Source organism: Octopus bimaculoides, chromosome Z (genome assembly GCF_046866305.1).
Source record: "Octopus bimaculoides isolate indiv1 chromosome Z, ASM4686630v1, whole genome shotgun sequence".
Classification (NCBI taxonomy): Eukaryota; Metazoa; Mollusca; class Cephalopoda; order Octopoda; family Octopodidae; genus Octopus; species Octopus bimaculoides.
In genome coordinates, this window is record NC_142944.1 from 27,445,300 (window position 1) to 27,466,081 (window position 20,782).

Sequence of the window (20,782 nt, forward strand, 5' to 3'; positions counted from 1 at the left end):
GGCCACAAGTTACATGGGAAACCTGGACAAACAAGCAAAGCCATTTTCACTGCCTCAGGACTTCATTTACCAAGAACCACCAGAAGTTGCATCCTCAGCACCATGGCTGCAGTACGAGAATCCCTGAAACTGCCTCCTCACAGGAATTTGAGGCTTCAATGGGCCCAAAAATACATGACGTTAGACAAGAGTTGTGTTCTGTTCACTGACAAAACCAGGGCAACGGTTGGGAAAATGGTTGGGTCTAATTTGGAGATGAGCATCACCAACATTTACGTCAACAACAGGTTGGAGGAGTCATGTTGTGAGCTAGTATCATTGGGGACAGACTTATTGGCGCAGTCAGGGTGCCTGAAGAGATTAAAGTGACTGCGGCCACCTACTGCAATCTCCTGAAGGAGGTCTTGGATCCCTGGCTAGATGACATACTGCTGTCACTTCTAAGGAATCTCATATTCATGTATGACAACACTCCCTCTCATTCTGTTAGGACCACTCAAATATTCCTAGGGTCTTACGGTATACAAGGTGAAAGTTTGATGGTGTAGCCACCAGCATCTCCAGATCTTAACCTTATTGAAAATCTTTAGTCCATCATTAAACAAGATGTTTATGCTGATGGATGCCAATTTACGTTGAAAGATGTCTTATGGGCGACCATCAAAGCTGCAGCAGTGGCCCACCTGACTGGCTCCTGTGCCGGTGGCATATAAAAAGCACTCACTCTCAAGTGGTTGGTGTTAGGAAGGGCATCCAGCTGTAGAAACATTGCCATATCAGATTGGAGCCTGGTGCAGCCACTGGCTCTCCAGACCTCAGTCCAACCATCCAGCCCATACCAGCATGGAAAACGGATGTTAAACGATGATGATGATGATGATAGTAATATACATATATACATGCACAAATGTTGAATTTTAGCAGTCACTCTAGTGAAGCACGATTCTTTCACTAAAAATACATACACAACATTCTATCACAAACTAGATTCTTCTCTACAACCACAGCATGACAGCCATCACATCAACTATAATACATTAAATGCACACAATAGTTATACCACTCAAGCCACACAAGAATAAAGCATGACATGGGTAACACCTACTAGGATGAAACAGTATTTCCATTCACAAAACAACCAGTATTACACACAACACCACAGTATGGAAAAACATCATAACATCATAACTCTCAAAATCTCTCTCTCTTCATACACACACTTTCTCCCTAAAAATATAGACCGAAAACTTCCCTTTCATCATACTACAATCTATAAGCATTGCAAAAAGCTATCACATCACTATCATCTTCATTATACACTTTGCTGAGATACACATTCAAACATTACTCAAGTTAATTACATTAAACATTCATAAATAACACAAACACTCATACTGCACAACATGAAAGTCACCTCACATCATCATTACACAAGTCATTCAAAGATATTGCCTACATAAAACAGAACACATCATTCAAAATGTAAATATATACATGCACAAAACATTCCACTAAATCAAAAATATATGATAGTCATTACATAACACTATCACCTCACTAGAATCATTCTAAGACTCACTCATTCAAAGCCCTCACCAAAGAAAGCAATTCATCAAACTGCATGAATATCTTCGTATCATACAGCACTTGAATTTCTCAGAAACTCACTAACAAGGGAAAAAATTCATTCCATTTTGAGGACAGACACTGAAAACATGCTCAACACCAAACTACACACTTTGTTCAAATGAAAGCCATCACACCAATATCATTATATTCACTACTAGTCACTAAGACAAACGCCTCCATATAAAAGTCATACTCAGATAAAAATATGATCATATCATCTGTACTAGTTTCACTCAAAAGTGCACAAGTGAGTATACAAGGAAGACACAAATCATAACAAACATGACATTCATTCAACCACACACAATGATAGACACAAGATCAAGATCACTTTGCACAACACTATAGTTATACAAAAACTTGCCCACATGCATTGCACTTAAGTATGATACAAAGATTTATCACCCAACCAACTCATACATACTAAATACTAAAAGATACCACCACAAACAGAGTATGATTATAACACAAACAGGATAACATTTGACAAACCATTTTACCTGCATCGTCCAAGTCATCTTCATCCTCTTCATCATCATCAGGATCACTTGAATCGCTAACATGTATGCTTACAGCATTTGAGTGGGAGATGGTCCACTCAAAGTAGACTCCAAAGCCAATATCATAGCTGTCTGTAGCAAACTCCCAAAACAGGCAACTACCATCCTGGTGTGTTGGTACCCTCACCTACAATATAGTGTTTGCATATAAATAAACATAATCAATCAAAGTTGATAATTCATTCTTAACTAATTCTTATGCAGTAATAGTTCCTCTTCCTGTACAAATAACTTGACTTTTTCCACAAGGATCCTTAACCCTCAAACTGTACAACCTGCTAGCATACACAACATGCTCTGACAAAGCATCTCTAAGCAATACCATCTGATCAAAAGCTAACCAATGTAAATGAATAAAAAATAATCAAATCCTTTAGAAGTTCATTGTTCTTGCTGAACACAAAGGAAGAAAGTCGGAGAGCGAGTGGGTTCGGTAGGCAGAAACAGAAAGATGTTCATCGTCTGTGTGTGTGTACCTTTGGGTTTGTGCGTGTTCCTCACCACTGCTTGACAATCAGTGTTGGTTTGTTTACATCCCCATGACTTAATGGTTTAGTGAAAAGAGAATGACAGAATAAGTACAAGGCTTAGAAGAAAACATAAGTACTGTTGAGGGTGATTTGTTTAACTAAACTCATTAAGAAGGTCCCCCAGCATAACAGTACAATGGCTGGAACAAGTAGGGGAAAATAAACTGTATAACATGTATTAAGTACTCTTTTACCGTAATTAGAATTAAACACACAAACAATTTGTGGTTCACCCACTACAAGTTCATTACTGTAACTGGAGAGGCATCTCATTGTATTTATTGTGCAATTCCCCAAGTTCTGTAGAAATTTGAATTGGAATTATCTCAAAATGTGTATCATTAAGAACCTATGATCAATTATGACTAAACTGTTTTGTTGCACTTATAGCAGGAGATGTACAAGTAAAATGCTGGAATAAGGTTCTACCTTTATTGAGGTGTGCAGCTGCTCATCAGAGCGATGATAAGGGTATGGTTTACTAGTTGAATGGTTAATTTGATGTAGGTAACAATATGTAATGAAATGCAGCAAAGTGAAAAAGAAAAGAAGACAAAATGCTGCAACCATCAGAGAAATGGCTATGCTTAATATGAAATAAAGGAGTTGAGAGATATTTCATGAAGTGCAGTGGAATTGCAAGTAAGCAAATAGAGAAAGTAGACTTCATATGTAGCAGTAGGCACTAAGAACACATATGAAATAGACTCCATCAAATGCCTTGATGGTTCTCTAGAATTGGTTGAAAGCTTCTGTTACCTAAGCAATCTAATTAGCTGAAGGTTAGGTGTTCAGAAACAATAGAATAGATAAATAATGGATGGAAATGTTCAGAGAGTTATCACATGTTCTGGTTAAAATAAAAGTGTTTCACTTTCAGAGGGAGGAGAAGATTGTATGATGTTTGTAAATGAACTAAAAGAACCAGTGATGTATAGTAACAGAAAGGTGGGGGCAGGGGGTAGAAAAGAAAGACAAAGAGAGTAAAGAAGATGTATAGAGGCATGTGGATGGCTCAATGCAGCGGAGTGAATTAAAGAGTGTCCAGATGCAGTCCCTGATACAATAGGCCTACAGAAGTGTGAGGGAATCAGAAAGATGAGGTGAACCAATGGGGTGGAGAGGTGAGCAACAGGATGATGGGGAAGTTCAAATGATTCAGAGGTGAGAGAGGTAGAAAGATGTACAATGTATGCTTGGCAGAGAACAAAGTATGTCAGCTTCTAAACACTACCCTTGTGTCAGAGTATGCTTTGCTGTAGGTGGTCAAGTCTTCTGCAGTACTGCATATCACCAATCAATACAGTCCTTTGACATCTCCATGAGATGCAGCATCTTCAGATCAGTCTTCACATGTGTGTGTGTGTGTGTGTGTGTGTGTGTGTGCATGCAAGTGTATACATATATGTATATTTGCATAAACATATATTATCAACATCATCATCGTTTAACGTCCGCTTTCCATGCTAGCATGGGTTGGACGATTTGACTGAGGACTGGTGAAACCAGATGGCTGCACCAGGCTCCAATCTGATTTGGCAGAGTTTCTACAGTTGGATGCCCTTCCTAATGCCAACCACTCTGAGAATATAGTGGGTGCTTTTACATGCCACCGTCATGAAGGCCAGTCAGGCGGTACTGGCAACGGCCACGCTCAAAATGGTGTATTTTATGTGCTACCTGCACAGGAGCCAGTCTAGTGGCACTGGCAACGACCTCGCTCGAATGTCTTATGTATATACATAAATGTGTGTGTGTGTGTGTGTGTGTGAATGCATAGGAAAGTGGTTTTCTCAATGCAAATGTAACAGAGGAACATATCTATTTAAACTACTGTTTAAATAGATCAGGGGTGGGCAAACTGCGGCCCGTGGGCCGCATGCAGCCCTTCAATGGGTTCTGTGTGGCCTGTGGAAGCCTGCAGCAAATTAGAAAAAAAATCGATAAATTTTTGTGAAAGTCAACGTCTTTGCTTGAACCGACACTAACTTTTTCAGTGTCATAGAAATCTACGCCCCATTTTCCAATGGTTTCATACTCTCTGCACATGTTTATGATATTGCACATGTGCAGTTATTGTTCATAGTTGGCTATACAACAACATGATTTCTCCAACCCTATGAACAATGCCTCCTAAAAAATGTAAAATTGAGGATGAGTGCCATGCATTTAATGAAGAATGGATACACAAGTATTTCTTCACTAGTTCTAAGGATAAAGCGGGGTGTTTACTGTGCCAGGAGACAATTGCTGTGTTAAAGGAGTACAATTTGAAGTGGCACTACCAAACAAAATATGGAGATTTGGGATGCAACATGACTGATGAAGAACAGAAGAAAAAGGTTGTGGAATATGTTGCAAAATTGAACAAGCAACAAACTATTTAAGAAGCAATCATCAATTCATGATACTGCGTTGGAGGCAAGTTTTATGGTGGCATACCAAATTTCAAGATGTAACAAACCATTCTCAGATGGCAAGTTAATAAAACAATGCATGATGCAAGTGTTGTATGCCCAGAGATGAAAGGTAAATTCAAAAACATTTCATTATCAAGGAGGACTGTTGTGCAGTACATAGAAATAATCAGTGAGGAGTTGACTCAACAGCTGAGGGATGCCAATAAAGATTTTGTATGTTATTCATTAGCAGTAGATGAGAGGACCGACATCCAAGATACTGCACAGTTACTAATTTTCGTATGTGGAGTGGATGAGAATTTCTGTATCACCAAAGAACTGCTGCCACTAGAATCAATGAAAAATACAACAACCAGTCAGGATTTGTATGAATGTGTGATTAGTGCAATTGAAAAAAGTGCATCATCATGGGATCGCTTGACAAGCATAGCAACAGAAGGTGCCCAGGCATTACATGGGGAAAATGTGGGCATGTTTAAACTCTTGGAAGACAAGATTAGAAAAGACAATCCTAACCAAGCCTTCTTGTCTTACCACTGCATTTTGCACCAAGAAAATCTGTGTAAATCTGCACTTAACCTGAAGCATTTGGTGGATCCAGTATAGTAAACACCATCAGGGCAAGAGCACTCAATCACAGACAATTCAAATCCCTACTGGGGGATATGGAAGTTGAGCACAGAGATGTTCTCTACCACAATATACAATAGCTCAATCTTGGCAGAGTGCTGAAGTGAGTATAGGATTTATGAAAAGAAATTCTGCTCTTTCTCAATATGAAAAGGATTGCTTGTGAATTTGTTACAAAAATGGACTGTGATGAGTGGAAATATGAACCTATGTTTGCAGCTGGTGTTTTTGAAAAGTTGAATGTGCTAAATGTGAAATTGCAGAGAAAGAAAATTTTGGCTCATGAAATGTATAAGCATGTCAAATTTTTTCAAGCAAAATTATTCTTGTTTTCAAGGCAAGCAAGTGAAGACAAAGTTTACCCATTTTTCATTGTTGGGAAATGTGTGTTCAAAAATTGAAGATCAGTTGAGAAGCTTGACTGAAGAGTTTCAAATAAGGTTTGAGGATTTCAGACAGATTGAACTTAAATTCAACTTATTAACTTCTTTCTCTGCTGATGTTGATGCAGCACCTGATGAATTACAGCTTGAATTGATAGACATTCAATCTGATCATTCATTGAAGGAAATGTTTCACTTGCTACCATTAGTAGAATTTTACAAATCACTCTCTGTTCAATGCTTTCTGTGTTTAAGAAATTATGCTGCCAGATTATTCTCTATTTTTGGTTCCACTTACATCTGTAAACAGAGTTTTTCCTGCATGAAGATAAATAAGTCCAAAAACAGGTCCATGGTGTCAGACACACTCGTGCCAGACTTTAAAAGAATAGTAAAGCAAAATGTGACCAGAAACATTTTTCCCATTAAACTGCTTGTGCTAGATTATGAATTTGTTTTTATTAACCATGCTGTCTATATGTTTCATTATTTTAAAGCGCACCGCCCAATTTTAAAAGGTGCAGACCTTTGACTTTCATGCCCACTGATGTGGCCCTCGCTCTGAAAAGTTTGCCCACCATTAGTAAAAATTGATATGAAGGCAGCAAAAGTTCATGGACCATCAAGAATTACTTTTGAGATGCTTAAAATATCAGGAGGCACTGGGTTACTACAATATGGCCTAGTAACCCATATAGCCAATCAGGTTGTACAGAAAGGCATCATACTCAAGGACTAGAGTAACACTTCCTTAGACATCCATCTTTCATTCAAAACACTGTCCCTCCCTACTCACATTTTTCCTTGATCACCCATCCTTTCTGTGCTGCCAGTTATTTCTCTTCTTCTCAAGAACTACTACAGGTATGGGTATAGGGGTAAGCACCATGGCAGTGCACCACTGCATCCACCGTTTGCCAGTATTTGCTCGGGTCATCCTAGGCAACCCTCTAAGCAGTGTCCCAGTCAGTCCCCATCTCTGCAAGGTACTTCCTCATCCACCATGACTATGTAACACCACCACAGCTGGAGCCTCAGAGAAGTGAACATGGTATGCAGGATCCAATTTAGAAATTCCAGCAATATGACCAAACATTCTAAGCTGACACTCCTAAATTAAACAAGTAACAGGACCCATCCAAGTTTCTGAGTATAGTCATCAGTTGAATATGAAATCTACTCAATGGTAACCCATAATCCTGTGAAACGACCTAGTACCAAAGGATTTCAGGCAGCTTCTTAGGACCTCAGACACTGTCCATGTCATGCAACTATAGAGCAAAACAGGGAGGACTAGAGGCTTGAACCTTTGTCCTCCAGCTGTTTTCCAGTGAGTTCATAATTGCACCAGAATCCAAACTCACAGCTAATGCTGCTGTGGATCATACTGCCAAGCTAAGTGCAGCAGTAAACTTCAGCATTCTCACCTGCAACTCATACAGACAAGGTGGAATCCTCCAAGAAACCAATGAAGGACTGGATCTTTGTCTTGATCATCCAAGAAACTCTAAAGATATGTGGTTCTGCTTCCTCACTCAGTAAAAGAAGAGCACTCCTTAAGCCATTCAGAGACTCAGCAAGAATAACCATATCATCTGCGAAATCCAGGCCAGTAATCCTAGTTTCACCAATGAGTGCTCCACAACTTGATCAAGCCCCTATCTCATCAAATATCCAGTCCATGCAGATACTGAACAGAGTGGGACCAAAACACAACGCTGACAGACTTCAGATCTAACAGGGAGAAAGTCAGTTGTTGAATCCCCAATCTGAATTGCATTCACTGTTCCAGTATACAAGGTTACCATCAGCTCAGCCAGTCAATGAAGTATACTTTGCAGCTTGAGAATCCTCCAATACACATCCCTGTACACAGAGTCAAAACGTCTTGTGGAAGTCAATATAAGCTACAAGCAGCTCCTGCCAAAAGCACTGCCTGCATTTGATAAGGGCTCAGAGAGGAAGGATCCTATCAGTAGTTGACGTCTTTGGTGTGAACCCTGACTGCTCAAGCCATTCAGAAGCTAGCGAATGATTTCACACTGTTCAGAATAACCTGGCAAAGACCTTGCTGGTTAGTGAGAGAAATATGAGACCTGTGGTTATTGCAGTTATGGTGATCACTTTTATCTATCCAAAGTGGGATAATTATACCCCTCTGCTAGTCAGGTGGGTGATATGATGCCACTACTCCAAACTGAGCAGATGGGCTACCACAAAAAGAAAACTACCATAGGCCAACATTACTTGATCATCTTGCCATGGATACCATAAACATCAAGCTGCCTTCCCTCCCTTTGGATGATTTACTACTGTATTAATTTCATCTATAGATGGCAGATCACAGCTGACTGGCTAAAGGTACAGCAGTATCCAAAACAGTATTAGGCAGGTCCACCTTATACAACTACTTGAAGTATGATACCTAGCAAACTGCGACCTTAGGATCCTCTGTCAGGAGCAATCCAGAACACCAAGGAGATTGTTTTTCTCCCATTGAGCATAGTGATTCTTCTGTAGGCAATATCATCATCGTTTAACGTCCGCTTTCCATGCTAGCATGGGTTGGACGATTTGACTGAGGACTGGTGAAACCGGATGGCAACACCAGGCTCCAGTCTGATTTGGCAGAGTTTCTACAGCTGGATGCCCTTCCTAACGCCAACCACTCAGAGAGTGTAGTGGGTGCTTTTACGTGTCACCCGCACGAAAACGGCCACGCTCGAAATGGTGTCTTTTATGTGCCACCCGCACAAGCCAGTCCAGGGGCACTGGCAACGATCTCGCTCGAAAATCCTACAGGAGCCAGTCAGGCGGTACTGGCAACGGCCACGCTCAAAATGGTGCATCTCATGTGCCACCCGCACAAGAACCAGTCCAGGGGCACTGGCAACGATCTTACTTGGCTTGCCGGGTCTTCTCACGCACAGCCCATTTCCAAAGGTCTCGGTCCGTAGTCATCGCCTCGGTGAGGCCCAATGTACGAAGGTCTTGCCTCACCACCTCAGCCCAGGTCTTCCTGGGCCTACCTCTTCCACGGGTTCCCTCAACTGTTAGGGTGTGGCACTTTTTCACGCAGCTATCCTCCTCCATTCTCACCACATGTCCATACCAGCGCAATCGTCTCTCTTGCACGCCACAACTGATGCTTCTAATGTTCAGCTTTTCTCTCAAGATACTTACACTCTGACGGGTATTCACATTGACATTACACATCCAACGGAGCATACTGGCTTCATTCCTTGCGAGCTTACGTATGTCCTCAGCAGTTACAGCCCATGTTTCACTGCCATGTAGCATGGTTGTTCGTACGCATGCGTCATACAGTCTGCCTTTTACTCTGAGTGAGAGTCCCTTTGTCGCCAGCAGGGGTAAGAGCTCTCTAAACTTTGCCCAGGCTATTCTTATTCTAGCAGCTACACTTTCAGCGCACCCACCCCCACTACTAACTTGGTCGCCCAGATAGCGGAAGCTATCGACTACCTCTAGTTTTTCACCCTGGAATGAGATAGAAGTTGTTTCCTGTTTGTTTGCAGTCTTTATTGCACCTGAACATCTGCCACAAACAAAAACTAACTTGCTAGTTAACCTGCCTTTGATGTTGCTGCACCTCTTATGTGTCCATAGCTTGCACCGGGTACATCTTATAGAGTTACTACCTACTCCTTTTCTACATACTGAGCAGGGCCATCTACCTGAAGGGGTTTGTGTTTTATCTACCTTCCTACTTATTAGGATTTTGGTTTTAGCTAGGTTGACTCTAAGGCCCTTCAGTTCTAGACCTTGCTTCCACACCTGAAACTTCTCTAGTTCTGATAGTGACTCCGCAATTAGGGCAAGGTCATCAGCATAGAGGAGCTCCCAGGGGCAACCTGTCTTGAACTCCTCTGTGATTGCCTGGAGGACTATGGTAAATAATAGGGGGCTGAGGACGGAACCTTGGTGGACCCCTACCTCTACCCGGAATTCATTGCTGTACTCATTTCCAACCCTCACCTTACTGGCCGCATCTCTGTACATGGCTCGCACAGCTCTCACTAGCCATTCTTCTATCCCAAGTTTCCTCATTGACTACCAGATAAGGGATCGGGGGACCCTGTCAAAGGCTTTCTCCATGTCAACGAAAGCCAGGTACAGAGGTTTATCCTTGGCTAGGTATTTCTCTTGCAACTGTCTCACTAGAAATAAGGCATCAGTAGTGCTTTTACCTGGCACGAACCGAAACTGCATCTCATCTAAATTGATTCGCTCCCTAATTAGTTGGGCTATGACCCTCTCTGTAACTTTCATAACCTGATCTAACAGCTTGATGCCTCTGTAATTATTTGTATCTAAAGCGTCCCCTTTACCTTTGTAGCAGTTGACTATGATGCTGCTACACCAGTCATAGGGTATGACTCCTTCGTGTATCACCTGGTTCGTAATACGGGTGACTAGGCTATAGCCAACACTGCCAGATATTTTGAGCATCTCTGCAGTGATTCCTGATGGGCCGGGGGCTTTCCCGGTCTTCATACTCTTAATTGCTTTATCTACCCTGGTACTATCAACTCGGATAGCTGGTCCCTCTATTGGGTCGACATAAGGCAGGCTCTCTTTCTCCCATTCATTCTCTTTATTAAGCAATCTATCGTAGTGGCATCTCCAGACCTCTTTCTTTGCATCCTCATTTAATGCAAGCGTACCATCATCCATGCGAACACATTTCTCTCCTACAACATCACTATTCTCTCTCCTACACTGTCTTGCAACCCGAAATACCTCGAGTCTTTGGTCCTCACGGCGCAGAACATTGGCAAATCTTTCCTTATCTGCTTCCCCTCTGGCTAAATAAACCTGTCGCCTAGCCTCCCTTCTGGCACATTGGTACAATTCCCTGCTACCACCGTTCTTCCAGTCCTTCCAAGCTTGTTTCTTTTGTCTAATAGCCCTGTCTACCTCCTTGTTCCACCACCACGTTACTCTGGGTTGAGAGGGGACCTTACACCACCCACAAATCTGGTCGGTGGCTTTCAACAGGTTGTCCCGCAGAAATCTCCAATTGTCTTCCACGTTGTATGATGCTATATCCCCTTCTATTTCGTTAAATGCTTCAAGTAACTTGTCTCTAAGTCTCTGTCAGAAAATGTGAAGTCAACCCTTGACCTCTCTGCAGATTCCTCAAACTTGCTTTTCCTCTCAGACTTCAGTGTTCTGACAACTCCATATCTCATCTCCTGAAAGAAATCACTAGGGACCTCATCCTATCTCATCCTGTGGCAGCACTCCACCAATGCAAGGGTTTTCCTGGAAAGGAAAGGTTTCTTGGCCAATTTTTGTGAAACCAAAATGCACCCTAGCAGCCAACAGCAGGGTGTCCCTGTAAGTTTTCCACATTCTCACTTGAGGGACCAGCCCCAAGTAGTACAGACCCAAGCTGCTGCAAATAAATCTTGCTTACACCGATGTCAACATCCAGTCTGTACTGGCTGCTTTCAGCTTCTTAGACTTCAGTTGTAATCTCAGCTCAGCCACAACGAGCCTATTATCAATGCCCATGAAGATAGCACTAAAAAAAAACTTTGCAGTTCTGGAAGACTCTCCGGCAGTCATCAAAAAGCAACTAGTCAATTTTTTTTGTCACACACCAGTTACTGGAAACCAAGTGCAGTGATGCATCTCAGGATATTGGTACCAGGAACCAGCAATACAAAGTCCATAGTTTTTGGCAAAACTACTACCTGCTGACCTATCTCTATGTACCTCTGACCACCTCCACGCCTATTGTTTTACAGCTCTCACTACCTACATTCTCCCCACTTCTTGCAATTTACACACCCACCACCCACTCTTCATCTCTTTTTCTTTCATCTTTCCTCTAGTTTGCTACTGTTCACCCTTTCTGTACTGCCAATCATCATTTTCTCTTCCTTAATTTCACTCTTATCTTTTTACTATTTTCACTCATTTCAGTCATTAGAATGCAGCAATGCTGAGGTACCACCTTGAGGAATTTGTAGTTGAATGCATCAACCCCCAGTACTTTTTTTTAAAGCCTGGTACTTATTCTATTGGTCTCTTTTGCTGAACCGCAAAAGTTACAGGGATGTAAATACACCAACACCAGTTGTAAAGTGGTCGTGGGGAACAAACAGACAAAATGACACACATACAAAAGGTTTCTTTCAGTTTCTATCTACCATAAGGCTTTGCTCAGCTCAAGGCTATAGAAAATGATACTTGCCCAAGTTGCCATGCAATGAAACTGAACCCAGACCCATGTGGTTCGGAACCCCCTCTTCACCCATTATTCAATCTGCCCCATGCTATCTTGCAACTTCTACCCACCCACCCTTCCAGATCTCCTGTTTTGCCTTCTTACTGTGGGCACACTTTGACACCACCATTTTTAGCATCTCTTTCCCCTCACTACCCTCCATGCTTCTCAGCCTCTCTCCCATATTTTCTGTCACTACCTTCATCCCACAGCTTTTGTCACTCAGACACTTTTTACCTCCTTCCTAAATTCATGAATTCCTCACACTTCCCTTCTCATGTTGGAATTTTAATTATTTCTCATATTCCAATCTTAGCACTTCCAACATTTTCAACCCTTCTTTCTTTGTTTCACAACTGCATGCCTACAAAAATATTTTTCAAACCCTACCTACTTTTCTTTATGCACATTTCACACACGTGGCACTTTCTACTTTGTATATTGACCTTACACCATGTATTTATGTAAAATAACAATGATGCCAGCAAACACACACACACACACACAAAAAAACATTAACTGTGCTTTTTATCTGGTAAATCAAACATACTTAGAAAGCCTGCCCACAACAAAACTTCCAAGTCAATCTTTTCCTTGTGAACTAAATATGTGTGTGTGTGTGTGTGAGTGTGTGCATGCAGGCATATTTATATTACTATTTATAAATACACAGAGCCAAACCACTTACCGTGACAGTTTCGCCGGATCCAACCCTGATGACGCAATCCTTCTCTTGGCTGAGAGCAGATTTGAACTCCTTCATCTCACCTCTGGTCCAAAGGGAAGCTGCAGCTAGTGGAGGTAGTTCACCTGAAGTAAATATAAGTATCCTTTATATATACATCATCATCATCGTTGTCGTCGTTTAACGTCCGCTTTCCATGCTAGTATGGGTTGGACGATTTGACTGAGGACTGGTGAACCAGATGGCTACACCAGGCTCCAATCTGATTTGGCAGAGTTTCTACAGCTGGATGCCCTTCCTAACACCAACCAACCCGAGAGTGTAGTGGGTTTTTTTATGTGCCACCAGCACGAAGGCCAGTCAGAAGGTACTAGCAACGACCACACTCGAAATGGTGTATTTTATGTGCCACCTGCACAAGAGCCAGTCCAGCGGCACTGGCAACGAACTCGCTCGAATGTCTTTTCAAGTGCCAGGAGGGCAACGTTGGTAACGATCACGCTCAAATGGTGCTACTTATGTGCCACCGGCACAGAAACCAGACAGCTGGTGCTCTGGCAACGATCACGCTCGGACGGTGCTCTTAGTGATCTACTGGTACAGATACCATCACGATTTCGCTTTTGCTTGCCCCAACAGGTCTTCGCAAGCCGAGTTTAGTGTTCAATGAAGAGACATTGGCATGGGTGCCAGTCTACAAATTTAGTTCGATTTCAATTTCACTTGCTTCAACAGGTCTTCGCAAGCGGAGTTTAGTGTCCAATGAAGGAATGTTACGCGTAAGTGGGCTGGTTACATCCCAGGCAGAGGCCTTGGATTTTGGCCTCACTTGGCTTGCCGGTCTTCTCATGCACAGCATATTTCCAAAGGTCCCGGTCACTGGTCATTGCCTTGGTGAGGCCTAATGTTCGAAGGTCGTGCTTCACCACCTCATCCCAGGTCTTCTTGGGCCTGCCTCTTCCACAGGTTCCCTCAACCACTAGGGTGTGGTACTTTTTCACACAGCAATCCTCATCCATTCTCACCACATGACCATACCAGCACAATCATCTCTCTTGCACACCACAACTGATGCTTTTTAGGTTCAACTTTTCTCTCAAGGTACTTACACCCTGTCGAGTATGCACACTGACATTACACATCCATCGGAGCATACTGGTTTCATTCCTTGCAAGTTTACGCATGTCTTCAGCAGCCACAGCCCATGTTTCACTGCCATGTAGCATGGATGTTCATACACATGCGTCATACAGTCTGCCTTTTACTCTGAGTGAGAGGCCCTTTGTTGCCCACAGAGGTAAGAGATCTCTGAACTTTGCCCAGGCTATTCTTATTGTAGCAGCTACACTTTCAGTGCACCCTCCCCCACAATTAACTTGGTCACTCAGATATCAACTACGTCTAGTTTTTCTCCCTGGAATGCGGCAGAAGTTGTTTTCTGCACAATTTCAGTGTTTATTGCATCTGAACGTCTGCCATATACAAAAACTAACTTCCTAGTTAACTTGCTTTTGATATTGCTGCACCTCTTATGTGTCCATAGCTTACACTGGGTACATCTTATAGAGTTTCTACCTACACCTTTTCTACAGATTGAGCAGGGCCATCTACCTGAAAGGGTTTGTGTTTTGTCTACCTTCCTATTTATTAGGACTTTGGTTTTAGCTAGGTTGACTCTAAGGCCCTTTGATTCTAGTCCCTGCTTCCACACCTGAAACTTCTCCTCCAGTTCTGATAGTGACTCAGCAATTAGTGCAAGGTCATCAGCATAGAGGAGCTCCCAGGGGCATCCTGTCTTGAATTCCTCAGTTATCGCCTGGAGGACTATGATAAATAGGAGGGGACTGAGGACTGAACTCTCTACCTCTACCTGGAATTCTTCACTGTACTCATTTCCAAACCTCACCTTCACTGACAGCATCTATGTACATGGCTCGCACAGCTCTCACTAACCATTGTTCTATCCCTAGTTTCCTCATTGACCACCAGATAAGGGATCAGGGGACCCTGTCAAAGGCTTTCTCCATGTTAACGAAAGCCTGGTACAGATGTTTATCCTTGGCTAGGTATTTCTCCGGCAACTGTCTTACCAGAAATATAGCATTAGTGGTGCTTTTACCTGGCACGAACCCAAACTGCATCTCATCTAAACTGACTCTCTCCCTAATAAGTTGGGTTATGACCCTCTCCGTGACTTTCATTACCTGATCTAACAACTTGATACATGGAGGTATATGGTTCAAACATGAGGTGGTGATTTGCTTCCATGGCTGGGCTGTGTGTTGTGTTCTTAAGCAAGACATTTTATTTCATGTTGCTACAGTTCACACAGCTGTAGAAATGAGTGGTGATATCACTGGGGTCAAGCTGAATTGGTTATTGCCTTTCCCTTGGACAACATCATTGGTGTAGAGCAGGGACACTGGTATGCATGGGCAACTGCTGGTCTTCCACAAACAACCTTGCCTAGACTTGTGCTTTGGAAGGGAGCTTTCTAGGTGCAATCCCATGGTCATTCATAACCAAAGGGGGTGGGGGTCTTTACCCTTTACCCTTTACCCTATATATATATATATATATATATATATATATATACCCACGCACACAAACGTATGTATTTATTGATTGAGAGATTGACAGGTAGACAAACAGACAGTCTATGTAAAGGAGACTACATTGGACCAGTTGTAATCGGTAGCTTTTATTGTTCAGTCCCTTGAGTCATGTTGACTTTTGTCATTGCTCTATCATCTTGGCCACATGGCCTTGACTATACATATCTCAGAATACTGAGTATTCCTATAACCCGTCTACCTATTGCATACCTCTCTTATTTATCATTCATGTACCTAAAACACATTCCACAGACTTGGTAAAATGACTAGTAACAGGCCATGGGTTTGTGAGGTCCCATTAATCATGTTAAAGACATGGTTACTTTTCAAGTGTTGGAGCCATGAAAAACGTACCTAGTACATTCTGCAAAATGGTTGGTGTTATGAAGGGTATCTAACAGCAGAGACAAAGCCAAAAATGAAATAGGTGAAATACAGATCTCTGACCCATCTAGGTGAACAGTACACCCACATATGTGCTGACCCAGACAGTGGAATTCCAACATATGCCAGCATGGAAACTGGGCATAAAACAACGATGAGCCAGTCCACTTATGCGTACCTTCCTTCATTGGACACCAAACTCCACTTGCGAAGACCTGTTGAGGCAAGTGAAATCGAAATCGAGTTAAATTCGACGACTGGCATCCATGCCAATGCCGTCTCCTTCATTAGACACGAAACTCAGGTTGTGAAGACTTATTGAGGCAAGCGAAATCGATATTGTGATGGCACCTGTGCCCAGCGTCGCCTTTCTGGCACTTGTGCCTGCAGCATGTGTATGGACCTTCAAGTGGGATCGTTGCCGGTGCCCCTGGACTGGCTCATGTGAGGGTGACACATGAAATGCACCATTTTGGGCGTGGCCGTTGCAAGTGCCGCCTGGCTGGCCTTCGTGTGATTTTCGATCGAGATCGTTGCCAGTGCTCCTGGATTGGCTCTTGTGCGGGTGACACATGAAATTTTTCGAGCGAGACCGTTGCCAGTGCCCCTGGACTGGCTCATGTGCTGGCGACACATGAAATGCACCATTTTGGGCGTGGCCGTTGCCAGTGCCGTCTGGCTGGTATTCGTGGGATTTTCGATCAAGATCGTTGCCAGTGCCCCTGGACTGGCTCTTGTGCGAGCGACACATGAAATTTTTCGAACGAGACCATTGCCAGTGCCCCTGGACTAGCTCATGTGCGGGTGACACACGAAAAAATTTTTCGAGCAAGATCATTGCCAGTGCCCCTGGACTAGTTCATGTGCGGGTGACACACGAAAAAATTTTTCGAGCAAGATCATTGCCAGTGCCCCTGGACTAGCTCTGGTGCGGGTGACTCTTGAAATTGCCAGTGCCCCTGGACTAGCTCATGTGCAGGCGACACATGAAAAAATTTTTCGAGCAAGATCATTGCCAGTGCCCCTGGACTGGCTCTGGTGCGGGTGACACATGAAATTTTTCGAGCGAGATCGTTGCCGGTGACCCCGGACTGGCTCATGTGCGGGTGACACATGAAATTTTTCGAGTGAGATCGTTGCCAGTGCCCCTGGACTGGCTCTTGTGCGGGTTGCACATAAATTGCACCATTTTGAGCGTGGCCGTTGCCAGTACCGCCTGACTGGCCTTCGTGCGGGTGACACGTAAAAGCACCCACTACACTCTCTGAGTGGTTGGCATTAGGAAGGGCATCCAGCTGTAGAAACTCTGCCAAATCAGATTGGAGCCTGGTGTAGCCATCTGGTTTCACCAGTACTCAGTCAAATCGTCCAACCCATGCTAGCATGGAAAGCGGACGTTAAACGAAGATGATGATGATGATGATATATATATAATAATAATAATAATAATAATAATAAAAAGTGACAACAAAAGAATGAGACCTTGATATTAAATAAAGGATTATTTATATATATAATAATTTAAAACAAACAGTAAGTTGTCATTATAGTACTCAGAGTTTCAAATGTCAGAGCAAAGAGCTACAATGCATTCTCATCAGCTATTAATAGCAATAGACGCTATAAAAAAAAACCGTTGAATAAAAGGGAAGTTACTCAGACATACACATATCCACACACACATGCACATGTATATATGTATATGTGTACGCAACTTCATCCTCATATACACATAGGTGTTTGCATGCATACACATAATACATATATATTTAGACATTTATACATATAAATACACACACACACATATATATATATATATACACACACTCCCACACTCACACAAAACACTCCCACGCACACACACAGATGCACACATACATACACACACATACGCACACATACGTACACACCCTCACACATACATACGGTTGCTCTCTCACACACACACACCACAAAGACGATCAAAACAACACATACACACTCAGACAAAGAGATATACGCACAGTCTCACGTACACACACCTAACATCCCCACCGACACAAAAAACACTCAAACACACACTCATATACACATTCCACAATAAACTCTGGGACCAATAAAAACGGCACACACACACACACACACACACACACACACCCACACCCACACACACGGACACAAACACACATATATACACACACATAGAGATGTGCACAGAACCAGTCCCAAAAACCAGTGAACCATGACAGACTGTCACAGACCAACCAAAAATAAAAAAATCTTCTTTAACTCTTCTTCCCTCCCACCCCAGCTAGCCAGTCATACTGTCTCTTAAGACAGTAAAACATTCCTTCAATATACACAAGAGAAAAAGGCCAGGTCAGTTCCTTCTCAATTTCATTCGATTGTCAAAGAATATGTATGAGAATATGTATATGTATATGTATTTTTCCATATGTGTATTTTCATACACTGTTTTTAACACTGTTTTTAACAATTTCACCTTAATATGACAATCAGTATGTAACACTACAAAGTTCATACAAAGCTTTATACTTTAAATATATTTTATCATCAAAGAATGTATATATGCATTTTAATACTCAGACTGTTTTTTAACATTTTTTATTATTCTCAAAGACTTTTGATAATCTTTTTCTAAAAAAGTGAAACCGGTTAAGTAAATAAATATTTTTTTAAAATAAGTGCATTTTCAAACCTTCTTTCATATATATTTCCACTCGTACGGTATTCCACAACTTTACTTTATTATATATATATATATATATATATATATATATATACAGGCATACATTCACACTCCTGCATACACACACACATATATATATATCATCATTTTACATCTGCTTCTATGCTGGCATAGTTTGGACAGTTTCAAAAAGATTCACAAGGTTAGAGAAGCATGTCTTGCACCAGTTTTTCAATTTTGGCTAGGTTTTTAAGGCTGGATACCCTTTCTGGCATCAACTGCTTTACAGAGTGCACTGAGTGCTCTTTTCTGTGCTACTGACACAAGCAAGGTTGAATTGCAAATCACAAGATTAAATAGCTTCCATCAATGAAAGAGAGAAGAGGAGAGAGAGTAAGATGAATTTAAATGTGTGTGTGTGTGTGTGTGTGTGTTGGCATCCAAAATGACAGGTGGAAGATAAAGAAAGATAGGAGAGTCAAAGGTGTTGACCAAAACAAGGAGATCTAAAGTGTAGAAGAATGTCTGTGTGAATGTACCAGAGTGTGAGAGTGTGTAAAGAATATGTGTGTGCATGTGTGTGTGTGTGAATGTCTGTCAATGTATATATAAGCAAAGGAAGTAAGAGAGAAAGTGTGTGTGTGTATGTGTGTGTGTGTGTGTGTGAAAAATAGGTGTGTATGAGTAAGTCTGCAAGCTAGTGTGTTTCAAAGAAACAAGGTGGCAGGTAGATTGATATATGTGTGAATATGTGCATAAGTGGAAAGTGTGAATGTGTGGGGAAAGGATGACTGATAGGAAGTGTGTTTCAATGTGTATCAGTATAAGCTGAGGGAGCATGTGTGGAAAGTAGAAGGGTTGTGTGGAGGACAGGGGAGGATAAGGACAGTGAGGAGAGCTGGGTTAACAGGTGTGTGACTCTGGAGTGGGTGGGGAAAGGACAATTTAGGAAAAGCGAGACAGTGAATTTAAGCTAAGGAGCACATAAAGTTTGAGAAAGTAGATGAGATTCCTTCTCTCTGGAAGTGGCGGGGCATCTGGTGTTGGAAGATAAGCCAAGACTGAGAGGTGTTATGTGGAATGGTCAATAAAGTGGAAATGTTTAGAAACAGGCAAATCATTGCCAAGTTGGATATCTCTAAGGTGCTTTGTATCAGAAAGTGTTCCTAATGAGGAATGTGAGGTGGTAGTCCAGTGAGGGTGATGGTGTTATTGGAAAGGTCAAGTGTGGCAGTGCAGGTAGGAGCAGGGAAGGAATTTGGGAGGGAAATGAGATGTGAATAAGAGGGTTGTGTAGGAATAGATGGAAGAGGAAAGGAATAAAGGAAAGAATGGATGAGAAGACAGAAACTAGAGGGGCAAAAGGGTCAAATCAGAAGCAGCAGAAAATATGCGGGATGGTGTACTTGAGGGTAGCATGGAAGGATGGTAGGTGAGGGGAAAGGGAATGTGATGCATCAGGTTCCAGACATGAGATGTAAGGGCTGAGGTGCAGCCAATGGCACAGGAAAGGTAGCCTGGCTAAAGATGAGTGGATAACTATCTTAAATGAATAGACTGACCATCACCCCACACATTCACATCTTTCATTTATACACACCTCTATTAATCTACCAACTTCTGACACATTGGCATGTGAACACACACCTACTCTTCACATACACAAATAAATACAGTTCTATTCCCCATTTTGACTCTTCGATACATACATATATAAACTGGCATGTGGAAAGTCACATACCTACCTCATATGAACAGTGGCTCCAACTGGTTTCTATCTTTTGCCTTCTTGTGCTAAGAAGCATCAGTTGTAATGTGCAAGAGAGATGATTGCACTGGTATGGTCACGTGGCGAGAATGGATGAGGATAGCTGTGTGAAAAAGTACCACACCCTAGCGGTTGAGGGAACCTGTGGAAGAGGCAGGCCCAGGAAGACCTGGGATGAGGTGGTGAAGCACGACCTCCAAACATTGGGCCTCACCGAGGCAATGACTTCTGAC

General features: G+C 42.3%; 1 protein-coding gene across 1 annotated transcript in view; it reads right to left on the reverse strand.

The window, feature by feature from the left end:
- LOC106871429 (uncharacterized) overlaps nt 1–20,782 on the reverse strand; it is a 61,089-nt gene that overhangs the window by 2,127 nt on the left and 38,180 nt on the right. The window contains exons 9-10 of the mRNA XM_089364996.1: nt 13,097–13,218; nt 2,130–2,316 (exon numbers count right to left, since the gene is read on the reverse strand). Coding sequence (XP_089221122.1) covers nt 2,130–2,316; nt 13,097–13,218 — 309 coding nt within the window. The remainder of the gene's footprint in view (nt 1–2,129; nt 2,317–13,096; nt 13,219–20,782) is intronic.